The 24252-nt window shown below is 48.3% G+C and overlaps 1 protein-coding gene across 2 annotated transcripts; it reads left to right on the top strand.

Annotated features, from left to right (window-relative positions):
• The first annotated feature begins 514 nt into the window (after positions 1-514).
• Positions 515-24224, top strand: tecpr2 (tectonin beta-propeller repeat containing 2). 2 transcript variants are annotated; one of them, XM_070842292.1, is made up of 28 exons: positions 515-540; positions 1270-1381; positions 4839-4979; positions 5428-5556; positions 6564-6695; positions 6971-7128; positions 7432-7585; positions 7732-7884; positions 8181-8313; positions 8504-8727; positions 8837-9056; positions 9594-9834; positions 9923-10175; positions 11182-11403; positions 11490-11557; positions 11767-11882; positions 12093-12266; positions 14064-14244; positions 14388-14529; positions 14805-15030; positions 15377-15466; positions 15995-16092; positions 16184-16319; positions 20675-20823; positions 20913-21054; positions 22757-22906; positions 23084-23392; positions 24073-24224. In XM_070842292.1, the coding sequence occupies exons 2-27, from the start codon at positions 1298-1300 to the stop codon at positions 23233-23235; spliced, it is 4068 nt and encodes a 1355-aa protein (XP_070698393.1). In that variant the 5' UTR covers positions 515-540; positions 1270-1297; the 3' UTR covers positions 23236-23392; positions 24073-24224. The 2 variants fall into 2 exon arrangements, with proteins under 2 accessions (XP_070698393.1, XP_070698394.1); XM_070842293.1 differs by lacking the exons at positions 22757-22906; positions 23084-23392; positions 24073-24224 and having other exon boundaries at positions 20679-20823; positions 20913-21044.
• The last annotated feature ends 28 nt before the right edge of the window (positions 24225-24252 follow it).

Genomic DNA, 24252 nt, shown 5'->3' with positions numbered 1-24252 from the left:
TTCCACAGGTGGGTTGTGTTTCTTAGTGTTGTAGTCACGTCTCTCATTACATTAAACTAATTAAATTATCTGTTTAATTGGCGTGTTGACTTTAATGTCAGTGATTAAAGCTGCAAAGCTGAAGCCACTCAGACTCTGAAGGTTTAAAGTGGAAGAACAGATCCAGTTACCGAGTTTTCCAGGCAGCAGCTGTCCCCCAGTTTCCGCTTCCTGTCGTCCTTTTCTGCTTCTTTCTGGGTCTGAAATGATCTCCGGGCTGCTCACGAGCCTGATCACGGAGGTCAGGCTGGGCTTTGGGGGCTCTGCTGGACGGCAGTAAAAACCAGGGACCCGCTGCGGAGGTCTGGGGTGTCAGTGAGCGTCCTGCCGACAGGGGGCGCAGTGTGTTGACAGCAGGTCAGTGTGATGAAGAAGGCTGTCCGACGGACGGACGGACGGACGGACAGACGGGGCGATGTCAGCTCTCCTCTCCCTGATGTCCTGCCCCCATTAAAACATCTGTACCAGCATCTGGACGGGATCCTTCCTGGAGCTCTCTGAGTAAGACACTTACGGTCTTCTTCGTGCTGCTGCCAACGTTAGCTTGCCCTGCTAACAGTGAGTTAGCTGCTTTCTTATGATGCTAGCTAGCCTGGATTCGCGCGTGAGGAGCTAACTCAGTAAACAACAACATCTTTGTTTGCTTGTGTGTCGATGACGTCATTGTGGGATGTTTGCTGTCAGCTTTCACATCAGTTGAACTGACATAAACCTGACGGTGCCATCACCTTACGAGACAGCGTCACACCAAACTCCATTAATTAAGTGGTCGATTTAATATTTCTTTCAAGTTTGGCTGAAATAGATTTGCTGCGAAGAAAAGTTTAAAAGGGTCGTTCTCTTTGGTAAATTGTCTTGTTTAATTCGGTGTATGACTGGCCCACTAAACAGCGTTTACATGATGTCAAATTTCAGCTGTTCACCTGGTTAGGCGAGTTCGTTGCTGCCGCCCGTGGCCCGAGTAAGGGAAGACTAGTGCAGGAGAAACCGCAGATAAATCACAAAACCTTCACTTTTATTGCTGCAGAACGCTTAACCGAGTTAACTCTAATTATCCCCAACAACTCCTTATGCATTGTTTGACCGTTATTGTATGTCGGCTGATAATGAGAAAAGGGAACAGATGATTTTTGTAATTGAGTTTGGTGCATAGTTTCCTCCAGATGAACGTGAAGTACTGATACCATTCAGCTCATGTGTTTTAATGGAGGTTTTTGAACTGATTTTCAGGACCAGTTGAGTCCAGTTTGGCAGAAACATGGCGACACAGCTGAGCCCGCTGCCATCACCCCTGCGCGAGTTCTGCCCGCTCTACTACCTGCTGAACGCCATCCCTGCCAAGGTACTGACCCAGGCCAAAACCCAGACCCAGTGGTCCAACCTAGGCCAAACTACGCTATGGTACTGACCCATTCCAAACCAGGCCAAAACCCTGACAAATCTACTGACCCGTTCCTTACTGACCTGTTCCAAATCATGCAAAACCATGCCAAAACCCAGACTGAGGTGCTGAGCCAGACTAAACCAGGCCAGGGCTGTGACCCAGTCTTGTTCTTGTCCTGAAACGGTCTGTATCTGTAAAGCTCCTTTCTAGTCCTTTCGGCCACTCAAAGCATTTTTCAATCACATCCTCATTCACGCATCATTCATTCTTTCACACACTGAAGCTGCTTCAGCAGCAGGCTGGGGTTCAGTGTCTCCAAGGACACTTCGACATGCTGACTCATAGGAGCCGGGGATCGAACCACCGACCTTCTGATTGAGGGACGACCCGCTCTGCCTCTAATGCATGTGCGGTTAAACATGCAGCATGTGACAGTGAAAGGTTCAAATATTTAGCCACTGGACGGATGGCGTCCACCACTGGCAGCGTGCAGATTCCACCGTCCTGCTCTCGTCCATGTGGACGCAGCGTCAACAAGAGGAACGACCACGGCGTGAGAAACCTGATCCTCGGTGGTCTGCAGCTGCTGATCTCTCATCCTCTCAGAGTGTCTGTGTGTCCATGTTACACATACTGTCTGCTTTAGGTTACCACGGTAACGGGATGCTCCAGTCTGTCTGCTGTAGGTTACCATGGTGAGGAGGCCAGAGCTCTCAGTCAGCATGCTGGACTTCATCTGCAGACAAGTGTGATCAGGGGGGGGGTTCTGTTGAGGGTCTGTGTTGCGTGGGAGGGGGGGTATGCACAGCAAACAACCATAATAATAGTGACTGTTACTGACTATAGGAATATGATAATGATGCTGATCAATTTGGTAGCAGGTAAAAACATGACAACAGTTCATCTGTGAATAATAATAACAGGACTAATATCAGTACAAAGTGTCTGTGGCTGACGATCTGCAGCAGGAGAACCAGGACCAGGATCCACAGGAACCTGAGAACCACAGCAGCAGGACCAGGTCCAAGACCTGATCCAGCCCTAAACTATAGGCTTCATCACTAAGGAAGGTTTTTAGTCTACTCTGAAATGTAGAGAGGGTGTCTGCCCCCCGAACCCAGACTGGAAGGAGGTTCCACAGGAGAGGAGCCTGATAGCTGAAAGCTCTGGCTCCATCACTACTTTAGAGGACTTTAGGAACCACCAGTAGGCCTGCAGTCTGGGAGCACAGTGCTCTAGTGGGGTAGTACGGTACTATGAGCTCTTTAAGAGATGATGGAGCCTGAACATTAAGAGCTTTGGAGGTGAGGAGAAGGATTTTAAACTCTATTCTAGATTTGACTGGAAGCCAGTGAAGAGAAGCCAGTACAGGAGAAAGATGGTCTCTTCTCTTAGTTCTGGTCAGAACAGGAGCAGCAGTGTTCTGGACCAGCTGGAGAGTCTTTAAGGACTTATTGGGGCAGCCTGATAATAAGGAACAGAAATAATCCAACCTGGAAGTGACTAATGTGTGGACTAGTGTTTCTGCATCATCTACAGACAGGATGGACCTGGTTTTAACAACATTAGTAGATGGAAAAAGGCAGTTCTAGAAATCTGTTTAATGTGGGAGTTAAAGGACAAATCTTGATCAATAAGACTCCCAGATTCCTCCCAGTGGAGCTGGAGGCCACAGTGATGCTGTCCAGAGTAGATATGTTGGTAGAAAAGGTGTCTCTGAGGTGTTTAGAGCAGAATAACTTCAGTTTAGTCTGAGTTTAGCAGCAGAAAGTTGCTGCTCATCCAGGACTTTATGTCCTTAACCCTTTGAGGGTCTTCAGCACTTTCTAGTGTGTTATGATTTTTATTTTTAGCATATTTTATCAGTTTTTCATGCATATTGCTTATAATTTTGCAAGATGGTGAATTTTTCAGAGTTCTCAATTTTTTTCATGTATTTTTTGTGTATTTTAGACCATAAAATGATGCGCATCATGACAAAAACATGGCAATTTAAGGGTTAATTTTTTAAAAAACGAATTAAAATGTGATATGTATGATTAGGGCTGATGCTGGTCTAAAAAACTATTTTAAAAAAATTAAAAAAAAAGAAAGATTTTTAACATTTTTATGGCTTGTTTTTATGCATACACATTTATGTGTGTAAGGATCTTTAACGTGATTATTTCTGAGGACCTTCAAGGGGTTAAGGCAGATTTGAAGTTTAGCCAACTGATTGGATTCATCTGGCTTCATTGATAAGTATAATTGTGTGTCATCTGCATAACAGTGGAAAGTAATGGAGCGCTTCCTGATAATATTACCCAGAGGTAAATAATGTCGGTCCAAGCACTGAACCTTGTGGAACACCATGTCTAACTTAAGTGTGCACAGAGGATTCATTGTTAACGTGTACAAACTGATCAATAGGACTTAAAGCAGCTTAATGTGGTTCTTTTTATACCAGTGAACTGTTCCAGTCTCTGTAACAGGATGTGATGGTCAATGGTATCAAACGCAGCACTCAGGTCTAACCAGACCAGGACAGAGAGAAGTCCTCTGTCTGATGCACTCAGGTCTAACCAGACCAGGACAGAGAGAAGTCCTCTGTCTGATGCCATAAGGAGGAGGTCTGTAACCTTCACCAGTGTCTCTGTGCTGTGGTTCGCTCTAAAACCTGACTGAAGATCCTCTAATAGACTATTAGAGTTTAGAAAGTCACACAGCTGGTTGGCTGCTGCTTTCTCCAGGATCTCTGAGAGAAAGAGAAGGTTGGATGAAGGTCTATAGTTGGCTGATACACCTGAATCCAGAGAGGGCTTTTTCAGGAGAGGTTTAATTACTGCTGCTTTGAAGGACTGAGGTACGTAGCCTGTTAGTAAAGACTGATTGATCAGATCCAGTAAGGACGTGTTCATTAAGGGCAGGACCTCCTTAAGTAGTCCAGTAGGAATGGAGTCTAGGAGACCAGCTGACGGTCTGGATGAGGAGATTATTGAGGCCAGTTCAGGAAGATCAAGTGGAGAAAGTCCAGATGCACATTAAGCCCAACAGCTGTTTCCACGGTTCCTGAGTCTGAGGTTGGATCAGAGCCTGTTGAGGGCAGGAGGTGATGAATTTAGTCTCTAATAGTCAGAATTTTATCATTAAAGAAGCTCATGAAGTCGTTGCTACTGAGCTCTAAAGGATCACAAGGATCAGTGGAGTTCTGGCTCTTTGTCAGCCTGGCTAACGTGCTGAACAGAAATCTAGCCGTGCCTCCTGGTCTCGGCCCTGCCTCCTGGTCTCCTGTAGTGAGACCTTCACTATCACTGATAACAACCATAATATTAGCATTCACGATCACACCTTCAGGATCACATGGGTCTCTGGTTGTTTGAATGACTGACTGAAATGAGGATGATGATGGTGATAAAGGCCTCCTCCTGTCCTGCAGGTGCAGCGAGGGTTCAGGTCCGTCCTCGTCTACCTGACGGCTCTGGACAGCAGCACTGACTTCCTGGCGGTGGGCAGCAGCATCGGCATGCTTTACCTGTACTGCCGCCGCCTGGCTCACATGAACAAGTACAGCCTAGAGGTGAGAGCTCCTCCTGCTGCTCCTGCTGCTCCTGCTGCTGCTCCTCCTCCTCCATCATCCTCCTCCTCTTCCTCCTCATCCTGCTGCTCCTCTTCCTCCTCCTCCTCCTGCTGCTCCTGCTCCTCTTCCTCCTCCTGATCCTCCGTCTTCCTCCTCGTTCTCCTCCTGATCCTCCATCCTCCTGCTCCTCTTCCTCCTCCTGCTCCTCCTGCTCCTCCATCTTTCTCCTCCTCCTTCATCCTCCCCCTCCTGCTGCTCCTCCTCCTCCTCCATCTTTCTCCTCCTTCATCCTCCTCTCCCTCTTCCTCCTCCTGCTCACAACCAATCATTGACATCAGCTGATCAATAACTGTCTGACTTCCAGTCTGTGTGTGTGTGTGTGTGTGTGTGTGTGTGTGTGTGTGTGTGTGTGTGTGTGTGTGTGTGTGTGTGTGTGTGTGTGTAACAGGGGAAGAGTGATGCAATTACGGCTGTGAAGCTGCTCAGCTGTTTTGATGACCTGGTTGCCGTGGGAACAGCGTCTGGTCGGGTGGCGGTCTTCCAACTGGTGTCTCCACTTCCTGGTCGGAACAAACAGGTGTGTGTCTGACAGGTAGTCAGAGGGGAAAGTGGCTGCAGACCACATGTCTGAGTGCAGGTGGACCTCAGGAGTCACCTGGATCAGCTGTCTCACTGCGCTGGAGTGAACATTTTTAGTTATCCTTCTCCTGTGTCTGATCTGTACATACATCATGGAGCACCATGCTGTGACATCACTCACAGCTGTCACATGACTAGCCTTTGTCTACAACATGTGACCCATTGCATTGTGGGATTGTCAGCAGACAATGTGAAACTTCCTGGTTCAGTTTCAGAGGAAATCCCCAATCAGAACTTCATTGACTTTTCTATCAATTTTAATAAGAACATAGACTTCTAACACACCTGTCTGTCTCTTTGTAGCGGTAACACACCCGTCTGTCTCTCTGTAGCAGTAACACACCCGTCTGTCTCTCTGTAGCTGTAACACACCCATCTATCTCTCTAGCTGTCACACACCCGTCTATCTCTCTAGCTGTCACACACCCGTCTGTCTCTCTGTAGCAGTAACACACCCGTCTGTCTCTCTGTAGCTGTAACACACCCGTCTGTCTCTCTGTAACTGTAACACACCTGCCTGTCTCTCTGTAGCTGTCACACACCCGTCTGTCTCTCTGTAACTGTAACACACCCGCCTGTCTCTCTGTAGCTGTCACACACCCGCCTGTCTCTCTGTAGCTGTCACACACCCGCCTGTCTCTCTGTAGCTGTCACACACCCGTCTGTCTCTCTGTAGCTGTAACACGCCCGTCTGTCTCTCTGTAGCTGTCACACGCCCGTCTGTCTCTCTGTAGCTGTCACACGCCCGCCTGTCTCTCTGTAGCTGTCACACGCCCGCCTGTCTCTCTGTAGCTGTAACACGCCCGTCTGTCTCTCTGTAGCTGTAACACGCCCGTCTGTCTCTCTGTAGCTGTAACACACCCGTCTGTCTCTCTGTAGCAGTAACACACCCGTCTGTCTCTCTGTAGCAGTAACACACCTGTCTGTCTCTCTGTCTGTCTGTAGCTGAGGCGCTTCGACGTTGTCGGCCTCCATAAGGGCTCAGTGACGTCTTTGGCGTGGAGCACCAACGGGATGAAGCTTTTCTCTGGAGACGATAAAGGTCGAGTCGTGTTCTCATTTCTGGACCTGGACCAGGTGAGGTCACAAAAACAACAGCAACACTAACAACCAAGTCATTTATGAGAAGGTAGAAAATCAAACAGTAAAAGTAAAAACTGGCTGATATTCACCCAAAGAAATTAAATGTGTTCACAGTTTATTTTAATGATATTTAATTTAATATCATACATGAATGAACAGGAACGTTTCACACACGAGAACCAAGAATTCAGTGATTGGTGTGTGTGTGCGTGTGTGCGTGCGTGTGTGTGTGTGTGTGTGCGCGTGCGTATGTGTGCGTGCGCGCACAGGGTGTGTGTAAGCCCGAGCTGCTGTTGGAGGAGTCCTCAGGTGTGGTCCAGGTGGAGTACAGTCACCAGGTGCTGCTGGTGTCGACGCAGCAAAGATCTCTGCTTTACTGCACGCAGAACCAGGAAGTGTATCAGCTGGGCACCAAGCCTCGCAAGAGGTGAGCTGACAGTGCCTGTACATGTGTGTAGTACCTGTACATGTGTGTAGGGCCTGTACATATGTGTAGTACATATGTGTAGTACCTGTACATGTGTGTAGTACATGTGTGTAGTGCCTGTACATGTGTGTAGTACATGTGTGTAGTACCTGTACCTGTGTGTAGTACCTGTACCTGTGTGTAGTACATGTGTGTAGTACTTGTACATGTGTGTAGTACATGTGTGTAGTACTTGTACATGTGTGTAGTGCCTGTACATGTGTGTAGTACTTGTACTCGCTGACAGTACCTGTACATGTGTAGCAGCGGCAGGTTCGGGGCGTGCTTCCTGCCAGCTCTCTGTAAACAGAGCGACCTTCAGGTGTTCGCTGCTCGACCTGGACTCAGACTGTGGCGGTCTGACATCACAGGACAGGTGGAGGACACCCGCCTGCTCAAACCACTCTTCAGCACACAGGTACACACAAGTAGTACTGTTACAACTACAGAACATACATGATACAAATACTTACTGGTAGCACTGCTAATTTTACTGCTAATGTTACTGTCCGTCCACCTCTGTCTACCTGTCCATTTACCTGTCCATCTACCTGTCAAACTCAGATTCCTCAGTTTGAGTTGTTTCCTCGTCCTGGTCCAATCGGAGCGTACCGTCCAGCAGACAGACAGCTCGGTCTGATCAGCTGTTTCCTCAGAGAGGGCTGGATCCTCAGCTGGAACGAGTACAGCGTCTACGTCCTCGACTGTCTCAACGAGGTACTACAGCTACTCAGAGTACTGCATTAAGGAGTACTCAATGAGGTACTACAGCTACTCAGAGTACTGCATTAAGGAGTACTCAATGAGGCACTACAGCTACTCAGAGTACTGCATTAAGGAGTACTCAATGAGGCACTACAGCTACTCAGAGTACTGCGTTAACAAGTACTCAACGAGGCACTACAGCTACTCAGAGTACTGCGTTAACGAGTACTCAACGAGGCACTACAGCTACTCAGAGTACTGCGTTAACGAGTGTGAACTATGATCCGTTCTGTGTTTGATGTTGTCAGGTGATAGTCGGAGCTTTGGAGAGCAGTGGAGACATTGTTTCAGTGTCGTGTTGTGACAATGAAATCTTCATCCTGAAAGGAGACAGAGACATCATCCGTCTGTCCAACAGCCCAGAAGGACTGGCCTCCAACCGTGAGTATTGCTGTTACTACTGGTAGTCATGGTAACACGACTGTTGCGACTGCCGTGAGTACTATGACCCCGTTAAACACATCACTACTACAGGCTAAAAACAGTAAAATACCTCTCCCCTCTCGTTTCATTGGACATGACACTCACCGCTCATCATACGGGTGTCTTCCTGTCTGTTTCTGTCCTTCAGTGTCGGAGCTCTCCGTCCGGCTGTCCTCACCTTTGGCCACGCCCATCATCCTCCCACCAAATGGATCGGTGGAAACGGCTCAGCCAATCAGAACCATGGCTATCATCATAGAGGGAGGTGGGAGGGAGGAGGGAGGAGGATGGGAGAGGCATGGCGAGGAGGGGAAGAAAGAGGAAGAGGAGGAAGGGGTGGAGGAGGTGGAGGAGGCGGAGGAGCACCTAGAGGTGACTGACAGCTGTCCAACATGTCTCCCAGACTGGTTTAACTGGTTTAATGTCCACGGACCGGCAGGTTAACTAACCCGCTCCTCTGCTGTCCTCCATGTTTCTCCAGGGTGGGGAGCAGCCCTGTCAGCACACCGCTCTGTTCACTAGCGGCTCTCGTAGTCGCAGCAGCTCTGTCACTTCCTGGGAGAGTCTCCATGGAAACGGCCCGGTGACTTCCTGTGAGCTGAGCTCCCGACGCTACAGCGCCCCCCTGGGACAGGGGGAGATGCAGCAGGAGCTGGTGGTGAAGGCCATCAGGGTGAAGAAGAGGAGGAGGAGACAGCAAGGCAAGCAGACAGACAGGCAAAGAGAGAGACAGACAGGAAGACAGTTAGGTAGAGAGAGACAAATAGAGGGAGAGAGACAGGCAGGGATAGAAAGAGATAGACTGGCAGAGAGAGAGAGAGGGACAGATGCCAGGATTGTTGTCAGTGTGTGAATGTTGTTGTTGTGAGTGTTGTCAGTGTGTGAATGTTGTCAGTGTATGAATGTTGTGTGTGAATGTCGTGTGTGAATGTTGTCGTGTGTGAATGTTGTATGTAAATGTTGTCGTGTGTGAATGTTGTCCGTGTGTGAAAGTTGTGTGTGAATATTGTCAGTGTGTGAATGTCGTGTGTGAAAGTTGTCGTGTGTGAATGTTGTTGTGTGTGAATGTTGTGTGATTGTTGTGTGTGAATTATGTCGCTGTGAATGTTGTGTGTGAATGTTGTCAGCGTGTGAATATTGTGTGTGAATGTTGTCAGTGTGTGAATGTTGTGTGTGAATGTTGTCAGTGTGTGAAAGTTTCAGAGTCAGGACTGTGTGTTTTGTGTCTCCGTCCTCAGACAGCAGCAGTGGGACTCGACTCTCTGAGAGCAGCTGTTCAGACTCCATGTTTGTTGTCCAGGACAGCAGCTGTAGTGATGGAGGAAGTGGAACTCCTCTGAGCGACCGAGCCTCCCTCATCGGTCTGGACCTCCAGAACCAGGACTCTCCAGAACTAGACCAGGACTCACAGAAGGCTGTAGGTGTAGACAGAGGTGGAAAGGATAAAGAGGAGGGGGAGTCTTCCTCCAACCAGTCTGGGTTAGTAGCTGAAGACCAGCAGACTAAAACTCTATTAATGTCTCATTAAGTTACTCCTGATCGTCTCATCCTTGTTTCCTCGTCCCAGGTCCCTCCCCCCCTCAGGCTCACTGCTCCTCCAGGAGCAGAAGGACCAGCTGAACCCTGGAAAGGTGTCTGATCCTGGTGTAGAGGCAGAGGTTGTCCCCCCAACCCCGGACGTGGATCTGCTGCTGGAGTGCACCTTCTCCTACATGCATGACACTGAGGAGGATGCTGGCCAGGAGCAGCAGCCAATGGAGGAGCAGGAGGACGAGTTTCTGAGTCCTCTGATTGGTCCAGAGGAGGAGGAGGAGGAAGAGGTGGGTTTGTGGCGACCTGCCCTAGGTGGTTTGCACCTCTGCACCTAGTCCCCACACCTCTGCACCTAGTCCCCACACCTCTGCACCTAGTCCCCACACCTCTGCAACTAGTCCCCACAACTCTGCAACTAGTCCCCACAACTCTGCAACAAGTCCCCACAACTCTGCAACTAGTCCCAACACTTCTGCAACAAGTCCCCACAACTCTGCAACAAGTCCCCACAACTCTGCAACGAGTCCTTACACGTCTGCAACAAGTCCCCACACCTCTGCACCTAGTCCCACACCTCTGCACCTAGTCCCCACACCTCTGCAACTAGTCCCCACAACTCTGCAACGAGTTCTTACACCTCTGCACATAGTCCCAGGCCACTGCAACTAGTCCCCACACCTCTGCACCTAGTCCCAAGACACTGCAACTAGTCCCAGACCTCTGCAACTAGTCCCAGACCTCTGCAACGAGTCACAGACTTCTGCAACTAGTCCCCACACCTCTGCACCTGGTCCCACACCTCTGCACCTAGTCCCAAGACACTGCAACTAGTCCCAGACCTCTGCAACGAGTCACAGACTTCTGCAACTAGTCCCCACACCTCTGCACCTGGTCCCACACCTCTGCACCTAGTCCCAAGACACTGCAACTAGTCCCAGACCTCTGCAACGAGTCACAGACTTCTGCAACTAGTCCCCACACCTCTGCACCTAGTCCCAAGACACTGCAACTAGTCCCAGACCTCTGCAACTAGTCCCAGACCTCTGCAACGAGTCACAGACTTCTGCAACTAGTCCCCACACCTCTGCACCTAGTCCCACACCTCAGCACATAGTCCCAGGCCACAGCAACTAGTCCCAGCTCTTTCTGAGGCCTCTTACAGCAGGTTCACTCTTCCAGCAAACCTTTCTATGTTTCTGTGGCTTTCACTTTCCATCTGTTGAACTTGTTGGATGTTGTTTTGGACTGAAGCCTCGGCCAGATGACTGTAATTCTGTCTGTGTTGGTGTCCAGGACGATCACCTGACTGCCCCTGCTGGTCCGGCAGAACAGATGTTTTATTCCACCATGTCCAGTCTGGACAGGAAGCCCAGTCTGTCCAGCGATGAAGATGGAGACATCTATTGTCCCTCCAGGGGTGATGTCTTCAGCTGTACTTCCAATCAGACAGACACGACAGCAGACAGACAGATGGACCAGGACACTCACGACAGAGACACACACAAACCTGACCAGGTGAGACAGACACACAAACCTGACCAGGTGAGACAGACACACAAACCTGACCAGGTGAGATTTGTTATTCTTGTTTCTCTGTTTAGTTGGCAGAAAGCTGGATGGGATACTCAGGACCAGGATGTGGAATTCTGAGCCTGCAGGTGACAGACAGGTAGGTGGTCAGCTGACTCCCAGGTGACATAAGTGTGACCTGTGTGTTACAGGTATCTGTGGGGTGTGAACCTTAAAAGGAGAACAGGTGACTGTTGTCAGGTGTGTTACAGATGTCTTACAGGTGACTGACAGGTGTATTATAGGTGTCCGACAGGTGTATTACAGGTGACTGACAGGTGTCTTACAGGTCTGGCCTGTTTGTTGCAGGTACGTGTGGTGTCTGGACTTTAAAGGAGGACTTTTCTCAAGCGCTCTGCCTGAAACTGGACTCAACTGGCAGCGCTTTGAAGACAACGTCCACCAGATGGCGTTATCGCCTTCAGGTGAGCTGCTGACATCACAGCAGATCATCTGTTCATTTGCCGTAAACAGAAGTAGAGCGCCACCTGCTGTTGGTGATGCCACTCAGTTTAATGTGCACTTTGTCATCAGTCTCCTGTTAAATGTTAGCTGTAGTTGCGGCAGGCTCAGGTGTTCAGACATTTAGGTGTGCGGAGCATTAGCTGGATGATAACTGTTACTAACTCCACCAGGTAACCTGCTATGGAAGGTGGAGCAGAAGAGCATGACGGCGTTCGCTTGTGCCAAAGTGTCAGTGAAAGGAAAACAGCACTGGTACAAAGCTGTGGAGCACACAGCCTTTGTTGCTCTGAGCGACGACTCCGCCTGGATCATCAGGACCAACGGAGACCTCTACCTGCAGACAGGTACCTGACCACCTGTGTGAGTGCGTGTTTTCATGCATTGTCCTCTCCAGTATTTTCTCTCTGGGATGATCTGGTTAAATGCACCCTGAACCTGAGAAATGGCGTTAGGAAGGGATGAGCATCCTTGAGGTTTCTGATTGATGCAGAGTCACCAGTCTCACAGCGTGGTTACAACGGTAACCCCGGTTCTCTGAGAACAAAGTGCAGTATCTCACTGTGGGAAGCAGCCTGTGGTGTGACCGTCACCAAGTCTGTTGGGAGAGAGATTAATCATCTTGAAATGCACAGGCCTGCCTGCCCCACCTTTTTAATTGCCCCTGGTGCCCCACTCTACACATACAAGCAGGGCAGTGTTGTGAGCTACCTCTCTCGGTTCTCAGAACTGTTCTGAGTTCCCTTTCAAACCTCACTAAGTATCTCACTTTGGGAGATGTAGCCCACTCCCAAATTGCACCTCCACCAGGACAAGGTCTGAACCACACACCCTCCCCTTGGGCCTAGCACACAGTAAACATACCTGCTGCTGCTCGTGTGAGGATTCTTCTTTTGAAATCTTGAATTGATGGGTCTCTTAATTAAAGAGGAATTCAACATGAAGAATTCAAGAATCCCCACAGAGCAGCATCAGAGATTAGATTATGACACAGTGGAGGAAGAACTCCTCTTTAACGGGAGGAAGAACTCCCCTTTAACGGGGAGAACTCCGTGTTGGGTGGAGGTTGGACAGAGAGAGAGAGACAGACAGAGAGAGAGAGACAGAGAGACAGGGAGAGAGAGAGACAGACAGACAGAGAGAGAGACAGGGAGACAGGGAGAGAGAGAGAGACAGACAGAGAGAGAGAGACAGAGACAGAGAGAGAGAGACAACACAAACCAACCAACACCCTAACAGCAGCTGCAGCACTGACAGTAGGACTGAGACTAATAAATTAGCACTATGGTGATATTGAGAAACATGACGAATGGCTGACGATCCATCTAGACCTGCTCTTTATGGAAAGAGTCTTGAGATAACACTATTATGAATTGATGCAATATAAAGGTTGATTGATTGATGAGCCCACACTCAAGACTGAATCAAACCATCACATCTAGGTAGTAAAATCGAATGAACCCAGCCAGCAGTTGCACAACTGTCACCCACAGACGTGCCTCTAAAAAAGGTGGCCGCGACTCTCATAAGCCAGAATTATAGCCTCCACCACCTGGTGAGATAGGCGCTGGCGAGTTCGGGCCCTCCCTCTGCGAGTGAGGTTCACGTTATATGAATGTGATGGAGCCTCGGGGGCCGGGTTCTGTTCATGGACCTCCCCTCGAACACAGCTCCCCATCCTGACAACAATGCGTCTGTTGTCAACGATTTCCTCATAACCACGGTTCCCAAAGAGACCCTGCGGTAAACACTAAAGGGCCTCTTCAGTGATGTAGAGCGAGGAGACGTTCTGGGGAAACCGTCATCATTCATTTGAGATGACGTCGTTTGTCCACTCGTAGGGAGGATTTGAATTCCTGAATCGTTTAGTCTCTGAATTAAAGAGTTTGGTCTGAGCTGCTCTTCAAGGAAAGCTGGAGAGGAACAGGCAGCGCAGGTTTACACGTGTGGTAAAAGATTCTCATTCAGTTCAAACTGTGATCACCATGAGTACAGTCATGTGATGAGTACAGTCATGTGATGCAGATCAGAACGCAAGTTCTGGAGACACGTCAGGAGGAGCTGGACACCTGCTGTTGCCATGGTAACCGGTGTGTGTGTGTGTGTGTGTGTGTGTGTGTGTGTGTGTGTGTATGTGTCCTCAGGTCTGAGTGTGGACCGTCCCTGCGCCCGGTCGGTGAAGGTGGACTCGCCATGCGTGTTCAGCCAGGTGTGTGTGAGAGGAGGCGTGGTCTGGGCACTGAGCGAGCACAAGGCGCTGTTCTACCGCGAGGGACTGGACCGCTACTGCAGCGAGGGCGAGGGCTGGAAGTACGACACCGTCAGGTACTACAGCTAAACTACGGCATTTATTATTATTATTTCAAAAGTTGTTTGCATTGCTAGCTCCGTTAGCATCCACCATTTAAGTCAGTTGGAGTTTTAGCTTTGAGCTAGTTTTCACTGAGCTGACACTGACTGTGTGTCAGTGAGGCTCAGGGCCTGGAGCTGATGTGTGTTGCCCTTGGAGACGGTGGAACAGCCTGGGCGCTGGACGCCAGCGGCAGCCTTTGGTTTAGAACCGGCATCTGTTCATCCAAACCACAGGGCGACGATGACCACTGGTGGCAGGTACACACACACACGGACACACTTACACACAGATACACAGGGTTCTTTACAGGGTTTTATACGGGGTTTAAACAGTGTCCAAAGTGTTTTGATATTTCATCTGTCTTTCTCTCTGCCCACCTGTCTCTCTCTCTCTCTTTCTGCCTGTCTCTTGCTCGGCCTGTCACTTTCTCTCTCTCTCTTTCTGCCTGTCTGTCTCTCTCTCTCTCTCTCTGCCTGTCTCTCTCACTCTCTGCCGGTCTGTTTCTCTCTGCCTGTCTCTCTGCCTCCATCAGATCAGTATATCGGACTACGTGGTCTTTGATCAGGGCAGTCTGTTCCAGACGCTGCTGCAGGCCACCCAGAGTGTTGCCACGGTAACCAGGGCGCCGGTGGAGCGGGTGGTGGCCTTCCTGTCGCAGTACTCGCAGTGCCAGCCGAGTCTGGTCAGCGCCAACGGGAGTGGAGTCTGGGTCGCCTCGGGACGGAACCAACTGCACCTGGCCCGGGGCAGCCTCGTAGGTCCGTATAGTCCAGAATGGTCCAGTAGACGCCAGTAGACTCCAGTAAACTCCAGTAGACTCCAGTAGACTCCGCCAGTAAACTCCAGTAGATGCCGGTAGACTCCAGTAGATGCCGGTAGACTCCAGTAGACACCGGTAGACTCCGATAGACGCCGGTAGACTCCAGTAGACTCCAGTAGATGCCAGTAGACTCCGGTAGACTCCGGTAGATGCCAGTAGACTCCGGTAGACTCCGGTAGACACCGGTAGACTCCAGTAGATGCCAGTAGACTCCAGTAGACTCCAGTAGACTCCAGTTTTCTAGTTTTCATTTTCTCAGTTGCTGTTTGTGTTCATTCCTTCAGGAACATTCTGGCAGAATGTTGTTCCAAGAGGAACTGTCTCAGCCACCAGGTGGACTTTCATCACATCTTCAGCTGTGCCTCACAGAGAAGGTATGACTACTCACTAGTCCTCTGTAACTAGTCACCAGACCCCTACAACTAGTCACCAGACCCCTACAACTAGTCACCAGTCCTACACACACACACATAATAATTTTCAGCGTCGTCACTGTGACAACCACCTGAGACCATATGAGTCTGGGATGCGTCATCCAGAGGGTTTTTTACAAGGTTCTATACAGGGTTCTATATAGGGTTTAAACAGGGTTCTATACAGGGTTCCATATAGGGTTTAAACAAGGTTCTATACAAGGTTCCATTCAGGGTTTAAACAGCGTTCTACACAAGATTTAAACAGCATTCTATACAGGATTCCATACAGGTTTTAAACAAGGTTCTATTCACGGCTCCATACAGGGTTTAAACATGGTTCTCTACAGCGTTCCATACAGGTTTTAAACAGGGTTTCATATAGGGTTTAAACAGGGTTCTATACACCCCTACAACTCTTTCATATAAAGCACATGTACATCAAACGCACCTGATCGTCAGTGCACCTGTGTGTTACCTGTGTCTCAGGTACATTCCTGTGGTTGGCTCAGAGCAGGAAGGATCTGTTCTGTGTTTGGGACCAGGATGGAGAGCTCCGCCCCTCCTCCGTCCCTCTCCCACCTGAGGTAAAAACATCTGTCACCTGTCTCTGAGTCTGACCCACCTGGTCTTTGCTCTGCTCTCTCTGATGTTTCTGTGTTCTACCTGTCTGCTCAGGTGGAGCTGACTCACCTGTCTGCCTGTCGTGATGCTCTATGGGGTTTGGACACTCACGGCCATGTCAGTATTCGTACGCTGTCCCCGTCCTGTCCAGTCGGACTCCATTGGACCCACCTGGACCTCAGCCAGCTCGGTACGTACCTGAGTCACACAGGTGGATTGTGGGCGGAGTCATACCGGTGCTCTCTATTTGTAGTTTAGCATATTAATAGATGTATGTTAGTGTATAATGAATATGGAATCTTATATCAATAAAAAGTACCAAGTAATACTGAGATTATCCAAGTGAACCAAAAGAAAAATCAAATCGACCAGTACAATAAACGAGAGGAAACAGGATCAGGATATGACGATATGAGGGCAGAAATTTTAAGGAGAAAATGGCCATTTTCCACAAAGCTCCTAAAAACTCCCTTTTTCCCAACAAGCGTCCCTCATGTTCCCTCATGAGGGACTCTCTGCAGGAGATATGATGGACTTTTAGAACTGGAAGCTGCTGCTGTTCCTTCAGCAGCTTCTGCTTCTGCTTCTGCAGCGGGTGCTTCTCACCGACCAATCAGACTCCGTTCAACCAAAACATGTTCTGAGCTCCGAAAGTCTGGTTTTCTAACGTTAATTTATAAATGTGTCAGAACAATAACTTCAGTGATGAGAAGCAACGTGGGACACATAGTGTCTGTCGTCCGTCCGTCCGTCCGTCTGCCGGCCGGCCTCTCTGCCTATCTCTCTCGCCTAAAACAGTAGCTGTATAGTTGTATCAGACCTGATAAAAGCTGATAGCAGCGCCTCACTTCCTGTTATTGATGAGGATCAGTTAGACAGCTGGTGCTAATGTTCATATATCCTGATAGCAAACTTCACAGTGCAGTGATGTGACCACAGCGTCAGCTACAGCCCAGAGATACATGCCTGTAGTGTTATTGATCTATAAGCTAATGCTGATCATTCACACATACAGTGGATATAAAAAGTCTACACACCCCTGTTAAAATGCCAGGTTTTTATGATGTAAAAAAGCGAGACCAAGATAAATCATTTCAGAACTTTTTCCACCTTTAACCCATCATTACAAGACTTTTTTTTGCTTTTGTGAGTTTTTCAAAAAGAAAATGTAATGTTATGGTGAAAATCAGGGTCAGTGAAGTTACCATATATGGTTTCTTGCTGGTCTGTCATGTAGCCTGATTGTCGCTGACTGGCTTGGAGAAACTGGTAGTTCTACTGCCTCATGGTGAGGCAAGGGGGGCATTTTGAACTTCCACTTAAGTTACCAAATATGGTCCCTCGCCCGATAAAGGGTTAATGTGACCTATAACCTGTACAACTCAATTGAAAAACAAACTGAAATCTTTTAGGGGGGAAAGTAAAAATAAAAAAACTAAAACTAAAATAATGTGTTTGCATAAGTGTGCACACCCTCTTATAACTGGGGATGTGGCTGTGTTCAGAATCAAGTTAAATAGGAGTCAGTACACACCTGCCATCATTTAAAGTGCCTCTGATTAACCCCAAATACAGTTCAGCTGTTCTAGTAGGCTTTTTCTCCCATTTTCTTAGTCGCATCTTACAGCAAAAGCCACGGTCCACAGAGAGTCAGGAGAAGGGTACAAAAGAGTTTCCAAGGCATTAGATATACCATGGAACACAGTGAAGACAGTCATCAAGTGGAGAAAATACAGTGACATTACCAAGAACTGGACGTCCCTCCAAAACTGATGAAAAGAGAAGAAAGCTGGTCAGGGAGGCTGCCAAGAGGCCTACAGCAACATTAAAGGAGCTGCAGGAATTTCTGGCCAGTACTGGCTGTGTAATACATGTGACAACAATCTCCCGTATTCTTCATATGTCTGGGCTGTAGGGTAGGGTGGCAAGACAGAAGCCTTTTCTTACGGAGAAAAACATCCAAGCCCGGCTACATTTAGCAAAGTCCCCCAAAAGCATGTGGGGAAATGTGTTATGGTCTGATGAAACCAAGGTTGAACTTTTGGCCATAATTCCAAAAGGTATGTTTGTCGCTAAAACAACACTACACATCATCAAAAGAACACCACACCCACAGTGAAGCATGGTGGAGGCAGCATCAGGCTTTGGGGCTGTTGTTCTTCAGCTGGAACTGGGGCCTTAGTCAAGGTGGAGGGAATCATGAACAGTTCCAAATACCAGTCAATGCTGGCACAAAAAACCTTTAGGCTTCTGCTAGAAAGCTGAAGATGAAGAGGAACTTCATCTTTCAGCATGACAAAGCATACATCCAAATCAACAAAAGAATGGCTTCACCGGGAGAAGATGAAGGTTTTGGAATGGCCCAGCCAGAGCCCAGACCTGAATCCTGATCTGAAGAGGGCTGAGCACAGGAGACGCCCTCGCAATCTGACACATTTGGAGCGTTTTTGCAAAGAAGAGTAGGCAAATATTGCCAAGTCAAGATGTGTCATGCTGATAGAATCCTACCCAAAAAGACTGAGTGCTGTAATAAAATCAACAAAGTATTAGTTTAAGGGTTTGCATATTTATGATACCACATTATTTTGTTTTTTTATTTTTACTCCCCCTACTAAAATATTTCAGTTGTACAGGTTATAGGTCACATTAAAGGTGGAAAAAGTTCTGAAATGATTTATCTTGCTCTCATTTTGTACATCGCAAAAACCTGGCATTTTAACAGGGGTGTGTAGACTTTTTATATCCACTGTACGCCTGCCCGGTTCTCGTCTGGTTCTCCTCTGGTTCTTGTCTCCACAGCTCCATTCCTCCTCTCTGACGGTTATTTTTTCTAACTGGTCTCTCTGACGTCTAATAGACTCATAGTTATTCAGCTGTGGTTCTTCAGTCGTATCAATAAACATTTACAACCTCCTCAGTGTGAACATCAGCTTCAGATCATTTCTGTTCTGTAAATCTACTGCTCTCCCTCATGTTACCTCACTTCCTGTTTGACTTTTTCTCACAAAAATGATCCCAGGAGTCTCTGTGGGGAAAATATGAGTATATTTTTATGAAAACCTAGTTCCTGGATCAGTTTCCTTCACAAACTAAACTCCGACTAAACATTTAAACTAATAAAACTAAACTCTAACTAAACATTTAAACTAGTAACTCTGTATCAGCTGCTGGATGTTGTGTAACATGTTTGTAGTTCAGAGGTCAAACTGGAGCGTCAGTCTGAAACCCCTCTGCTGTTTATAGATCCCTGCCCGTCTCACTGCCATACCACAGCTCTGTCTGCCTGTCTGTATGCCTGTCTGCTTGCTGGCTCTACCGACAACGTCCTCAGATCAGTAGAAGCCGTCTCTACCGACGGCGTCCTCAGATCAGTAGAAGCCGTCTCTACCAACGGCGTCCTCAGATCAGTAGAAGCCGTCTCTACTGAAGCCCAGCGGCTGTAACGACCTGACTGGAATCCCACCCGACATGTTTGGTATTTGAGAACCAACAAACATGAAACAGGAGTTGGAGCGTCTGACTCGCAGCAGCTGCTCTCCACATCCTCTTCATCAGTAACAGTTTACCTTCAGTCTGAACAGAGTCTCTACCTGAGTCTTGCCCTCTCCTGTCACCAGGTATCACCTGGATCTGTCAGCTTTATCATCGTCACTTCCACGAAACATTCTATTTCTCCATTTAATTATTTAGTCTCATTTATCAGAATACTTGTTAGAGGGCAACAGAAGAGTTGAAACGTGGTGTGTCTCTGGCTACTGGTGACAGACAGCAGCAGCTGCCGAGGCCTCCAGAGGTCAGAGGTCAGTAGGACGGCCTGTCAATCACACCTGAAGCATGACGCCGTTTCCCCAAACAGACCAACCTGAAACTGGACGCACTCACCTGACCCGGTTCACGTTCCACCTCGATGAACCATAAATAAATATGTTAAGGCAGCGCTGCTTGTGACCCAGTCCGTATCAAATAACCCTCCAACAGCCGTGACCCAGAACCCCTGAGGAACCTGAATGTCAGCTTCAACAGTCACTGTGGTAGATGCTGTGACAGAAAAGTTCCACAAGGTTCTACGGGTCCATCAGAAGGCTCTGAGGGTCACTCAGGAGGTTCTGAGGATCCTTCAGGTGGTTCTACCCGTCCTTCAGGAGGTTTTGATGGTCATTCAGGAGGTTCTGAGGGTTCTTCAGGAGGTTCTACAATGCCTTTGGGAGGTTCTTGTCCTTCAGGATGGTTTGATATCCTTGAAGAGGTTCTGTGGGTCCTTCAGGATATTCTAAGGGTTTCTCAGAAGGTTCTGATGAGGCAGTCCATATTATTGATCCTTAGTTGTAACAGTGGTGGTTGCCTCAGAGGTCCAGTGACCCACAAAGAGGTTCCACTGGGCTGGAGGAGGGGGTTTTACAGGTCCTGAAGGGCATTCAGGATTCATTCAGGGTTCTTTGGTCCTTGAGCAGGTTCTAGGGCTCCAGAGGAATGTTACAGGGGTCCATGAGGTGAGAGAACGCGTGTACAGGTGTGCTCAGGTAAAATGTCACCTATGTGTTCCAGGAAGTGTTCGTTTGGTCAGTGTGAGCTGCGGCAGTCAGAACGTCTGGGCGGTCGACAGTCGAGGCGTCGTTTACTTCAGAGTTGGAACCCAACCGCTGAACCCGAGCATGATGCTGCCGGCCTGGATCCACATAGAACCACCTGCACAGGTAACACACTGGATCTACAAAGAACCATCTGTGCAGTGTGTCCTGTATGTGTTACCTGTCCAGGTAACTGTGACATCATTTCTGTGCAGCCAATAGGAGTGCAGCTGGTCAGCATCCAGACGAGTCCTAACGACCGTCTCCTCTGGGCGCTCGACAACAGAGGCAGCGTGTTCGTCAGGACGGGACTCAGCGACGAGATGCCTGTAGGGACGGACTGGGAGCTGGTCCCAGGTACCCCTGTCTGTCTGAGTAACACCTGTCTGTCTGAGTAACACACCTGTCTGTCTGTCTGTCTGTCTGTCTGTCTGTCTGAGTCACGTCTGTCTGAGTAACGCACCTGTCTGTGTACTCATTATGTGCTTAGTGTGTACTGTGTGTACTCAGTGTGTACTCAGTGTGTACTCAGTGTGTACTTAGTGTGTACTGTGTGTACTCAGTGTGTACTGTGTGTACAGTGTGTACTTAGTGTGTACTGTGTGTACTCAATGTGAACTCAGTGTGTACTCAGTGTGTAGTGTGTGTACTCAGTGTGTACTGTGTATTCGTGTGTACACAGTGTGTACTCTGTACTCAGTGTGTAGTGTGTGTACTCTGTGTGTAGTGTGTGTACTCAATGTGTAGTGTGTACTCAGTGTGAACACAGTGTGAACTCAGTGTGTACTGTGTGTACTCAATGTGTACTCAGTGTGTACTCTGTGTACTCAGTGTGTACTCTGTGTGTAGTGTGTGTACTCAGTTTGCACAGTGTGTACTCTGTGTGTGCACAGTGTGTACTCTGTGTGTACTCAGTGTGCACTCAGAGTGTACTCTGTGTGCACAGTGTGTACTCAGTGTGTACTCAGTGTGCAGTGTGTACTCAGTGTTACTCTGTGTGTACTGTGTGTACTCAGTGTGTATTCGTGTGTACTGTGTGTACTCTGTGTGCACAGTGTGTACTCAGTGTACTCTGTGTGTACTCAGTGTGTACTCAGTGCACTCAGTGTACTCTGTGTGTACTCAGTGTGTACTCAGTGTGTACTCAGTGTGCACAGTGTGTACTCAGTGTGTGCACAGTGTGTACTCAGTGTGTGCACAGTGTGTACTCAGTGTGTGCACAGTGTGTACTCAATGTGTACTCTGTGTGTACTGTGTGTACTCAGTGTGCACAGTGTGTACTCTGTGTGTACTCTGTGTGTACTCAGTGTGCACAGTATGTACTCTGTGTACTCAGTGTGTACTCAGTGTGCACAGTGTGTACTCAGTGTGCACTCAGTGTGCACAGTGTACTCAGTGTGTACTCTGTGTGTACTGTGTGTACTCAGTGTGCACAGTGTGTACTCTGTGTGTACTCTGTGTGTACTCAGTGTGCACAGTGTGTACTCAGTGTACTCAGTGTGTACTCAGTGTGTACTCAGTGTGTACTCAGTGTGTACTCAGTGTGTACTCAGTGTGCACAGTGTGTACTCTGTGTGTACTCTGTGTGTACTCTGTGTGTACTCAGTGTGCACAGTATGTACTCTGTGTACTCTGTGTACTCAGTGTGTACTCAGTGTGCAGTGTGTACTTAGTGTGCACTCAGTGTGCACAGTGTACTCAGTGTGTACTCTGTGTGTACTCAGTGTGCACAGTGTGTACTCAGTGTGTACTCTGTGTGTACTCAGTGTGCACAGTGTGTACTCTGTGTACTCAGTGTGTACTCAGTGTGCACAGTGTGTACTCAGTGTGTACTCTGTGTGTACTCAGTGTGTACAGTGTGTACTCAGTGTGCACAGTGTGTACTCTGTGTACTCAGTGTGTACTCAGTGTGCACAGTGTGTACTCAGTGTGTACTCAGTGTGTACTCTGTGTGTACTCTGTGTGTACTCAGTGTGTACTCAGTGTGTACTCTGTGTGTACTCAGTGTGCACAGTGTGTACTCAGTGTGTACTCTGTGTGTACTGTGTGTACTCCACAGGTCTGGCCGTCAGTCAGCTGGTTCTCAGCTTCAGGATCGTCTGGGTTCGGTGTGTAAACGGAGATTTGGCTCGACGATACGGCGTCTCAGACAGAAACCCAGCAGGAGACTACTGGAAGAAGATCCCCGGGTCAGCCAACTGGTTAACTGGTAAGACTGGGAATAAACTGGTGAATAAAATATATACCTATACATGTGGAAGGTGTGTTGTTGTCTCAGATCTCTCTCTGCCTGTCTCTCTCTCTCCCTGTCTGTCTGTCTCTGTGCCTGTCTCTCTCTCGGCCTGTCTCTCTCTCTCTCTCTCTCTCTCTCTCTCTCTCTCTCCAGTGACTCCAGAGGATGAGTTGTGGGCAGTCACTGTGATTGGTGGATTGTCCCGTCGCCTGACGAAGCTCCTCCCACAGACTCCCCGTAGACCCGCCCCCTCGGGCCCATCTCTCAGTGGGGAGGACGTCGATGACGAATGGGAGCTCATCTGACCTGTGACATCACTGTGATGTCACCACTGTTTGGTGTTGGTCTGTCTGGATTCACCTGGTGGGAAACTGATGTCACAGTGACCCCACTTCCTGTTTATAAGCTTCCTCCTGAGGCAAGGTACAGACAGGAAGTGGGTTATGTGATGTCACTGAACAGGCAGGTGCCACCACTTCTTGTGACATTAATGTTTAGAGGGCGGTTGTGAAATAACATGGCTGCCATGCAGGGAGCCCAGGTGGCCTCTGGGAAATGAAGTGAACTGAGACTGCGTTTAATTTTTGTTTTAATAGGAAGCACTTTAATCTCTGAAGGGACAGTGGACGACAGTGGTTATAACCGGTTCTAACTGGTTCTCATCAGATCGGTTGTGACCAGTTCTAAATCTACACATTTGGTTTAGTTCAGGCTGGTTCCAACTGGTTCTGACCGGTTCTGACAGGGCCTGAGTGGTTCTAAATTTCCCTGTTGACATTCCACTTCAGCTCAATCTTGTTGTACTGCATTAGAGGACATTAAAGGGACATTTCACTGCAGAGGAACATGTTTCTCACAGTAGTGAACTGACAGGTTCTGATCTGTGGACGAGTCCTGAAATCTTAGAATTATTTTTCTGTTTTTAGCTACAAACCCCCCACGAATGTGACTAATTCATGAAAAACATGTCAAAAACGTTTGCTGGTGTTGGTTCAGAAAAAACAAAGATGAAGATTTAAAACAAAGCCTGGACCCTGATGGACCCTGATGGACCCTGATGGACCCTGATGGTTGACTGTAGATTTATATCCAAAAACACTAAACAGTGACTCGTCATCTTTTCTCCTCCTTGTATCCAACAGTGTTGCCATGGAAACTGGTGCAGGTGTGACTCTGTTGTGATGCCATCCTGCCAAAAGCTGATGGGCTGGATATTTTGACCAATGAGAATTCAGTGTAAACTCACCTGTTGTGTGATTCATTCATTAACTTAATAAACATGTTTAAGCACTGAGGCAGCAGATTATTGGGGAGGGAAACTG

This window comes from Pempheris klunzingeri, chromosome 13 (genome assembly GCF_042242105.1).
Source record: "Pempheris klunzingeri isolate RE-2024b chromosome 13, fPemKlu1.hap1, whole genome shotgun sequence".
NCBI classification, from domain to species: Eukaryota; Metazoa; Chordata; class Actinopteri; order Acropomatiformes; family Pempheridae; genus Pempheris; species Pempheris klunzingeri.
Note: the sequence above shows the minus strand (reverse complement) of the source record. Positions and strands in the feature narration are given on the sequence as shown.

Coding starts and splice junctions, on each gene's coding strand:
- tecpr2 (XM_070842292.1), top strand. CDS start 1,298: ATGGCGACACAGCTGAGCCCGCTGCCATCACCCCTGCGCGAGTTCTGC. Junction 6,696..6,970: donor CATTTCTGGACCTGGACCAG/GTGAGGTCACAA, acceptor GTGCGCGCACAG/GGTGTGTGTAAGCCCGAGCT. Junction 16,320..20,674: donor CCTGGACCTCAGCCAGCTCG/GTACGTACCTGA, acceptor TATGTGTTCCAG/GAAGTGTTCGTTTGGTCAGT.